The sequence below is a fragment of the Artemia franciscana genome, unplaced genomic scaffold (genome assembly GCF_032884065.1).
Source record: "Artemia franciscana unplaced genomic scaffold, ASM3288406v1 Scaffold_1353, whole genome shotgun sequence".
NCBI lineage: Eukaryota > Metazoa > Arthropoda > Branchiopoda > Anostraca > Artemiidae > Artemia > Artemia franciscana.
In genome coordinates this window covers 68,386-78,279 of record NW_027062800.1, presented here as the reverse complement: position 1 = coordinate 78,279, position 9,894 = coordinate 68,386, and the positions used below count along the sequence as shown (strand labels likewise).

General features: G+C 36.4%; 2 protein-coding genes across 3 annotated transcripts in view; both read left to right on the top strand.

Moving 5' to 3' along the window:
- The first annotated feature begins 1,047 nt into the window (after positions 1–1,047).
- LOC136042481 (ankyrin repeat domain-containing protein 50-like) lies at positions 1,048–2,694 on the top strand. The gene has a single exon (XM_065727440.1). The coding sequence runs from the start codon at positions 1,048–1,050 to the stop codon at positions 2,692–2,694; it is 1,647 nt and encodes a 548-aa protein (XP_065583512.1).
- Positions 2,695–8,846: 6,152 nt separating this feature from the next.
- LOC136042483 (monocarboxylate transporter 14-like) overlaps positions 8,847–9,894 on the top strand; it is a 66,659-nt gene continuing 65,611 nt past the window's right edge. For both annotated transcript variants that reach the window (XM_065727441.1, XM_065727453.1), the window contains exon 1: positions 8,847–8,983. The gene's annotated coding sequence lies outside the window, so the exon portion shown is untranslated. The remainder of the gene's footprint in view (positions 8,984–9,894) is intronic.

Sequence of the window (9,894 nt, the reverse complement as noted above, 5' to 3'; positions counted from 1 at the left end):
CAGATTTTTCGTACAACCTACTGTTTGAAATACGGTCAGTCAGCCGGGTACCCAGAACAATCCGTAGGCAATTTCTCTGGAAAACATCTAGTAAATTTTCATCTGCTTTTCGGAGCGCCCATGCTTCGGAGCCATATCTGACCACTGTCAAGCCTTAATTCGCTATGATTTTTCAGTGCCCTGCTACCAGCGGAGGAAAAAAAGAGGACACGTAGGTGCTTCCCATGCAAGAAAAGTGATCTTCCTTGTTGTTCAAGCCAGTGGACTGAAAACTTCATATATAGGATTTCAGCTTAGGCGATTCCAATGGTGTACTTTTACTTCGATCCAACTTGGTTTCAAAATAATTAATTTCCAGTTACCATTGGCCAAGCTCAGTCTTTTACTAGGTTGCAGCTACCATAACAGCCACGATTAGTTCAGAACCACACTATCCGGGTACACTCGGATAGGCTACCTACTTCAACCTCGATGTCGAAGAGAAAAAAATCTGTGAAAGATATACAATAAAAAAATAAGCTAACCTGTAACAATCCTTCGACCTGAGCCGGACCTATAATAACTTGGGTCAATAGCAATCGACATGACAGGGCGGTCCATGATTATGACAACAGAATGTTTCCAATGTTTTTCAAATTTGAACTGATTAGCTAAAAAAAAAAGAAGAAAAAAAAACAACTAATAAAGCTAATTCCATTGTCAAAATATATAGAAATATTTGTGCAATCACCAGTTTTCTACATTTTAAGCAATCTATCTATATATATAAAAATAAGTTGTTTGTCCACATATGTGTGTTTGTTTGTCCGCATATGACGTCTGAAAAAAAAGGAGAAAAAGAAAACTAAAAAAAGAAAAAAAATTAAAAAAGGGAAAAAACTAAAAAACAAAAAAGAAAAAAAAAAAAAAAAACTAAAAAGCTAAAAAACTAAAAAAAGAAAAAAACTAAAAAAAAAGAAAAAGAAATTCATGAGCTAATATAAAAATACGCTTTAAAACAAGTCACCTCAGTATCAAAAGCTAATTTCATAAGTAGTATCGAAGAGTATGGAAAGAAGTCTCTTTTGTCCGATTTGTTTAAATGAACTGAAGGATCCTCTTTGGACTTTAAAATGTAAGCATATATTTTGTGGCTATTGCATTAAGAAATGGCTACAAGTAAACACCTCATGTCCAATGGATCGAAATGCTGTATTTATCAAGGATTTGTCGCCTACATATTCATATAGTGACGAGAGACCAACATCACCAATTATTGAAAATCTCTTAGAATGCAACGGAATTTATTTTCACCCCAATAGAGTTTGGAACCTGCGCTTCCCCTCTGGAAAACCAGCAAAATGTACCGCCTTGCATGTTGCTGCTAGACAAGGCAATTTGGAGATTGGTCAAGTACTAGTTTCAAGTGGTGCCACTGTAGATGCCTCAGACTCAGAAAATAGGACAGCCTTACATTTTGCTGCTTTCAAAGGCAATTTGGAGATTTGTAAACTACTACTTTCAAAAGGTGCCACTGTAGATGTCTTAGACTTGGGAAACTGGACAGCCTTATATGTTGCTGCTTTCAAAGGCAATTTGGAGATTTGTCAACTACTACTTTCAAAAGGTGCCACTGTAGATGCCTTAGACTTAAAAAACTGGACGGCCTTACATGCTGCTGCTTTGGGAGGAAATTTGAAGATTTGTCAACTACTAGTCTCAAAAGGGACCACTGTAGATGCCTTAAACTCCATCTTACATGTTGCTGCTATAGAAGGCAATTTGGAGATTTGTCAACTACTAGTTTCAAAAGGTGCCATTGTAGATGCCTTAGACTCAGAAAATAGGACAGTCTTACATGTTGCTGCTTTGGAAGGCAATTTGGAGATTTGCCAACTACTAGTTTCAAAAGGTGCCACTGTAGATGCCTTACACTCGAAATATGGGACCGCCTTGCATGTTGCTGCTAGACAAGGCTATTTGGAGATTTGTCAACTACTAGTTTCAAAAGGTGCCACTGTAGATGCCTTAGACTCAGAAAATAGGACAGCCTTGCATTTTGCTGCTTTCAAAGGCAATTTGGAGATTTGTCAACTACTACTTTCAAAAGGTGCCACTGTAGATGCCTTAGACTTGGAAAACTGGACAGCCTTACAACTTGCTGGTTCGGGAGGCTATTTGGAGATTTGTCAAGTACTAGTTTCAAAAGGTGCCACTGTAGATGCCTTAGACTCGGAAAATAGGACAGCCTTACATTTTGCTGCTTCCAATGGCAGTTTGGAGATTTGCCAACTACTACTTTCAAAAGGTGCCACTGTAGATGCCTTAACCTTGGAAAACTGGACAGCCTTACATATTGCTGCTTCGGAAGACAATTTGAAGATTTGTCAACTACTAGTTTCAAAAGGGGCCACTGTAGATGCCTTAAACTCGGCAAATAGGACAGCCTTACATTTTGCTGCTATCAATGGCAATTTGGAGATTTGCCAACTACTAGTTTCAAAAGGTGCCACTGTAGATGCCTTAGACTTGGAAAATAGGACAGCCTTACATTTTGCTGCTTTCAATGCCAATTTGGAGATTTGTCAACTACTAGTTTCAAAAGGTGCCACTGTAGATGCCTTAGACTGGGAAAATAGGACAGCCTTACAAATTGCTGCTTCGGAAGGCTATTTGGAGATTTGTCAACTACTAGTTTCAAAGGGTGCCATATAGATGTCTTAGATTCGGACAATTAAAGAGCCTTATTTTACGCAGTGAATCAATCCCAACTGTCTTAGCTTATAATAACATTTAAAGGCAGATAGGAGGCCCTCGTTGCCTTTGGACTCTTATTCCCCTTTGCAGTTTCAGTAAACTTGTTGTTCAACTAACATTGAATTAAATTTGTTTATTAGTCTAGAAAATGCCTAAGTTTTTAAATTGGACCAATTGCCTTGCCTGACGCTCATTGCAGACTGGCCCCATTTTGACTTTAGACGCTTGTTTGCCTCTGATTCTAGGCGAAATTAACAGTCTCATGTTTCAATTCTAAATTCTTGGTTCAGCCTGCCTTAGACCATAGTAAGTGTCCCTTGTTTACCTCTCATTCCAGGCAATCTAATGGTCCCATGTCAATTTTAAATTCTGGGTTAACCTGTCTGAGACTCTAGGCAGGCGTGTCTTGCTAAAAGATAACAAACAAATGTTGGTCCAATGAGAGAGGCACCCGCATACTATCGCCGTTTACCCAAGCCAAATTAATCAAACGCTTGGAAAACTTAGGTTCTATCACTCTCTTAGCTCTATGACTATCTACTTTGGTTCTACTGCCCTAGCAATGAAGTATGGACGGATAATAGTTAGAAATATCTATTAACAAATGAACTAACCTCCTTTTTATACAATCCTAATAAGGGGGGAATTAATGCCATGTTTGCTTCTCACTCGATTGGACTATCTGTCTTGGCTTTTTCTGCAATTAAATAAAACAAGAGCTAAGAGCTCATATGGCACTTGTGACGAGGCGAGAAGGGCTAAGAGCCAAGAGATCATATGGTATGAGCTCTAACAAAATTCTATGAATCAATAGATTGATTCAAAAAGGAAAATAAGAGGTTTAATGCCGGTCAGGATTTAAAATAAATAATAACCTGCTGGTTACTCCAAAGACACTAATGAAGCCAGAGACATTAGCTAAGGCTCAAGTCCAATAAATTTTTATTTATACATTTGAGTATTTATATTATTTATGAATTAATCATAGATTACAAGTAACAGAAATTTTTTCGTGTATAATTAAAAGGAAATATTTATTTGAAAAGAGTAACTTGTCTCTAAATCTCAAACAGTTCGTTAAATCTCTATTTAAATCTAATTCTCTGCAGAAGAAAAGGAGATTTTTATTCTTTGTGTAACCAAACCCTCTTGTAGTTCCGTTGCAGCATTGCCAAAAGTGTATCTAACAAAAAAGTTTATATTTTAGGTTGCTGTGACTGGTCTAGTTGCGGTAGATAATTCTGTTGTCATAATCATGGACCGCCCTGTCAAGTCGATTGCTATTGACCCAAGTTATTATAGGTCCGGCTCAGGTCGAAGGATTGTTACAGGTTAGCTTATTTTTTTATTGTATATCTTTCACAGATTTTTTTCTCTTCGACGTCCAGGTTGAAGTAGGTAGCCTATCAGAGTGTACCTGGATAGTGTGGTTCTGAACTAATCGTGGCTGTTATGGTAGCTGCAACCTAGTAAAAGACTGAGCTTGACCAATGGTAACTGGAAATTAATTATTTTGAAACCAAGTTGGATCGAAGTAAAAGTACACCATTGGAATCGCCTAAGCTGAAATCCTATATATGAAGTTTTCAGTCCACTGGCTTGAACAACAAGGAAGATCACTTTTCTTGCATGGGAAGCACCAACGTGTCCTCTTTTTTTCCTCCGCTGGTAGCAGGGCACTGAAAAATCATAGCGAACTGTTTAAGGGCTCCAGTTAATGGAAATTACTATATCTACCCGCTTCTGTATTTAAGAAACGCAGTGTTTAAAATAAAACCATCTTATTAAGGCTTGACAGTGGTCAGATATGGCTCCGAAGCATGGGCGCTCCGAAAAGCAGATGAAAATTTACTAGATGTTTTCCAGAGAAATTGCCTACGGATTGTTCTGGGTACCCGGCTGACTGACCGTATTTCAAACAGTAGGTTGTACGAAAAATCTGGTTCAATCCTGCTTCCTGGGGCTATGATGAAAGAAAGGTTGACATGGCTAGGCTACGTTCTGCGGATGAAGGCTGACAGATTGCCGAGAATTGTCCTTTTTGGCCAACCATCTGGGGCTGCACGGACAGCAGGTCGTCCTCGTCTGGGTTGGAAGGATGTCATAAATAAAGATTTAAAGGAAATGGGAACTTCTTGGGAGGGTGTAAAGAGGAAGGCCTTTATAGATTAGGTTGGAGGAGGAGCGTGCGTAGCTGTGTTTGCCTCAGGCGGCTTGGTGCTGAAGTGAGCTATTAGTAGTAGTAATAGTAGTAATAATTGGTCGTTTGACAAAACTTGGCGGCACTAACGGCGCTCAACGAACTTCACCTAAAAAAAGATAAATAAGCCGTAGTTTTACAAGTTTGCTTATCCACTGTTTTATATGCGTCACATTTCAGTACGAGCTGATGTCAACGCGGTTGCCCTGCGAGCTAATGTCACAGGTTTCTCCTTATATTTTAGATGCGATAGAATTAAAAATACGGACATCTATGAATCGTTTCTAATAGGTGTCGAATTTGAAAATTCATTCACTATTTTGCACAAATTTAGTCGATGACCAATTGGGAAATACGTCAATTCTGTATTAGAAGAGAAGAAAGCTCCTCAAGGGATTCCAACTTCCAGTTTTGTTCAGGATGACTCATTTCTGTGCTATAACAGTAATCAGTATATGTTATATATTGTTACTGTTACTGCTATAACAGTAATGGATAGAAAAACCATTACTCCTAATATTTCTTACAGTAAGCAAATTCTTTTATTAAACTTTTTTTAATTATCGCCCCTCCGATATTCTTTTATTATCCTCCTCCTCCCTAAAAGCATTCCTTGGTACGTGCCTAATAAGGAGCATGTGTGGGAGGGGTGAACGAAATTTGAACAAAAATTCCTGGTTAAAAACTTGCTGATGGGCCTCTGTGGGTGGTAAAGAGGTTGGATTCCCCAGGATGGATTGGAATGAAAGAAAAGAAAATTACGTGTTTCTGATTTAGGTTTTCAATTTCAAATTTTCGTTAATACCGGAAGCATATGATACCGTTAATACCGAAAGTGAAAGAACAGATGGGAAATGTATAATTGGGCTATGTATTTGCAGATTAGGGCTGGGCTCGGGGTAAAGAATAGCGGGTCTGCCCGCAAAATGTGCGTAAAAGTGAACTCCTGTTTTTATATTAGTGTGTATTTATCCACTGATTACTCCAACGATCAGTCAGAGCAATTATTTACTTTAATGTGTGAAAAGTTAGGAAAAGTTATTACAATGGTTTGGAGGGTTTAAAATGTTGGTTTGCCTACTCTTGTTTGCGGTAATGTATATTCTTTTCAAATTCAACTTGATTATAGATTATATTTTCTCTTTGTTTTGAACTTAATAAATTTATTAATAGTAATTTTTATTCATTCAAGTTTGAGATATTATGTGACTTTATTTCTGTTTGTCCTAAGTCTTAATATAGGTCTTTGTCTTCTGAAAAACTCCTCTTTTGGAAAACAATTTTTTTAAATTACTTCAAAGAATAGAGGATTAGAGTCTAAAGAAAAAAAAAATAAGAAAAAAAAAAAAAAAAGTGTAAACATAAAATAAAACTCATTAACTAGTATAATCCATGCAGAATAAATATACCGTTAGTTAAACCAACGTTTTGTTTTATTTTCCTCAAGCTTCTCTTAGTGAGTCATGTCGTGTGCAAAAAGTTATTACTATCGTTTTTTACTGTTACTGCCAGTTACACAAAATCTATAATTAGTTCATTTATCGCATACAAATTTTTACATATAATCATTGCCAGTGGCTCCTCGAGCTTGAACTTTTGGCTCTTTTTGGCTTCAATGGTTCCTTGAATTTGGCCCCTTAAATTGGCTTTACCCCAAAGAAGGTAATCAATTTTCGTTCCATTGGGAAGTCATTTGGAAAAACGACTTACTAGCCGTTTTAAACAAAGAAAAAACGAAAAACGGGACTTAATCATTGCCCCCTGCCTTTAAAGGCCTAACTACCTTTTATTATAACTATATAAGTCAAATATAGAATCTTTTTTGATGTTTATTCAAAATATATAACGTTTTTAGGAGGTATAGATTGAAATTGCGAATTTAAAATGGTTTTTCCTTGAAACAAATATGCAACCTCTAAGTTAGCTTGTTTTATTGTAGTATGGAATTGTCATAATCAAACAGTTCGTGGTAACGAACCGTAGTAAGGAGCGACCCGGCTCAATAGCAACCAAGACTCTAAAAAACTAAATTTTGATACTCATAGTTACATCAAAAGAATCGCATTTTAATGCTGATTTTAAATATATAAGTTTCATCAAGTTTAGCGTTACCCATCAAATGTTACGAGCCGGAGAAAATTTGCCCTACTTTAGAAAAAAGGGAGATGCACCCCCTAAAAGTCATAGAATCCTAACGAAAATCACACCATAAGATTCATCATATCAGAGAAACCTACAGTACAAGTTCCAAGCTGCTATCTACAGAAAGGTTGAATTTTGTATTTTTTGCCAGAAGACAAATCACGGATGCGTGTTTATTTGTTTGTTTTTTTTTTTTCTTTTTCCTATCGACCCAGTGGTCCTAGAATTTTGAGAGAGGGCTCATTTGAACGGAAATGAAAAGTTCTAGTGCCCTTTTTAAGTGACCGAAAAAATTGGAGGGCACCTAGGCCCTCTCCCACGCTCATTTTTTTTCCCAAAGTCATCGGATCAAAATTGTTTTTTTTTCCCTCTTCAACGCCCTGCTCTTTACGCTAAAGTTTTACTATTTTAAAAAGTAGAGTTGAGAGAAAGAGTCAAACTTTAGCGCGAAGAGCAGGGCGTTGAAGAGGGAAAAGTCCCTTTCATATACGGGGTAAATTTTCGTTCGTTTTAAGTTTTAATGTCGCTCTTTTCTTTCAGTTAAAAAAAGCTTCTTTTTTTTTAATTTAATTTGAAAAGGATTCAACACAAAATAGCTAAATCGCGTGCAAAGCTTTTTCTTTAGAATTTTCTAATAGTCTTTGAATAGAAAAATCAAAAGACATTATGTCCATCCAGGTTATCAAAAAGGCGGAACTGCCATATATAAGGCATAACTAAGGGTATTAGATTGAAATACTCTCAGATCGTTGAGGGGGGGGGGGTGTTGAAAAGAACCAAAGACACTTTTTGCATTCAGGTTATCAAAAGATCAAATCTGCAGTATCTAGGGAACGGCTAAGAGCTGAAATTGAAACTTTTAGAGAATGACGAGAGGGTTTTCGAACTAGAAAAACCTGTGAGTTTCCTTGTATAAGGTTTTTGGAGTAGGGATTTCTGTGATATACATTTTGTTTCGATTTGACTGCAATTTTTGGGATTTCATGCTTTTTTTTTAATTATCCTAAATTTCTTTTCAAAATAAGATTTTATTGTTAAGACTAATCGATATATTAGTCTCTATTAATGAATTAATTAGAAATGGGAATCTTTTCTCTATTGCCAATTTTTTAAAGCGTGTTTTTTTACTTTTTGGTTACAATGGGCCGTGATTTGTTCTTTACTAGGTTTTAGCTTCCACTGCAACCGTAATAAACAAGTAGCCTGATAATTTTGAACACCACTTCCCTGTTCATATCATTATAGTTCTCTGGGCTCTTTCGATAGTGGCTCTTTGTCTCTTGATTGATGAATTTCCTTATCCTTTGTTTATACTTTTTCCAGTGAGTCCGTATCTAAAGACGATAACGAGAAATTCCAAATTGGACCAGTTTACAAAGTAAATCTACGACTCTAAAAAACAAAAAAAAATGAAAAATTGCCCTTTGTGCTGATTATTAAATACAACCCTCAACTTCCGGAGTATTATATTTTTACGTGAACGGTTGAAACTTATGCTCAATAAAATACAAACTTCTTTTTCACATAGACCCGTAGACTTTTTGCATTATCTGTAACCTATAATAATTAAACTCGATTAACTAAAAAGATTGGAGCGGAGAACGTGGGTGTGCAACTATGTTGACCACCTTCGACTTGACGTTGTGAGAGTTGTGAGTAGTAGTAGCATTAGTAGGCTTATTGGTTGAAGTAGTAGTAGATCTCCTTTGCAACAAAAACTCTTTCTTTTTATGAGCTTTCTGACGCGCACAGCCACAACACATATTTTGAACATGAGCCAAACGCAAGAAATTTTAAATACTAGCAACGTATTTTGCAGATCGTCATAGTAATTGAAATTATCCCTAAGATATTTTATACCAGGAATAGTTGAGTCCTCTGGGAAAAAACGTGACATTATAGAAGGTTTGAAGAAATCTAGATAGCCTAATCTAATTGTATTGTGGCACAACTAGCTTGAGATTAGGCACCCTGATCCCATTCTTCCTATGCAGTAATACATCATTTGACAAAAGTCCAGGGAAAATTCTATAGGGTCTTTTTTCAGTAATTGAAAGTGGATAGCTTAGGAATAAATACAACTTTCATCATAAACTTTCAATTTTAAAAGATCACTGCCCTGTAGAGAGAGAGAAGGAGTAGAGGTAGGTACTCCAAAAAGTCAATGTTCCTACTACCTGAACAATCGCTTAGGGTCATGAAACTATTGTTAATAGATGCATTTTGACTGCAAAACTACCACTAACTCACCATTATGGAGTTATTATATAGTTGCACATTAGGGGGCATATATTCAATAGCCTACAGCAATGGTTAGTTTACATATTTAATATATGCTATGCTTTACCCCCACCCCCCTGAAGTGCAAATACATAGCCCAAATTTGTTTCTAAACTATTACAGATTTGTGATTTGAAATATCCAATCAACAAAAACAGAAATGATTACAATTCTATATGCATAAATACAGGATATTTGGGCCGGAATAACTCCATAACAGTGAGTTTGCGGTAAATTTGCAAGAGAGGAAAGATGTTCCAAAAGTCAAAATGCATTCTATTAACAATAGTTTCATTACCCTAAACAATTGTTCAGGTAATAGGAACATTGACCCTCCAAAATACTTGGTAAATGTTTAGTTTTGTCACAAGCTGTATAAAGTGCATATTAATGCATATAGTAAGATTCTAATGATTTCATATTGTTTCTTTGTGATTAGAGAAGCACATCCATTTTTACCTGTCTAAAATCCTTCTCCAACAGGACTAAAAATGCATAAAGTGCACTTGCTTACAGGTCACTTTGGTAAAATTCTA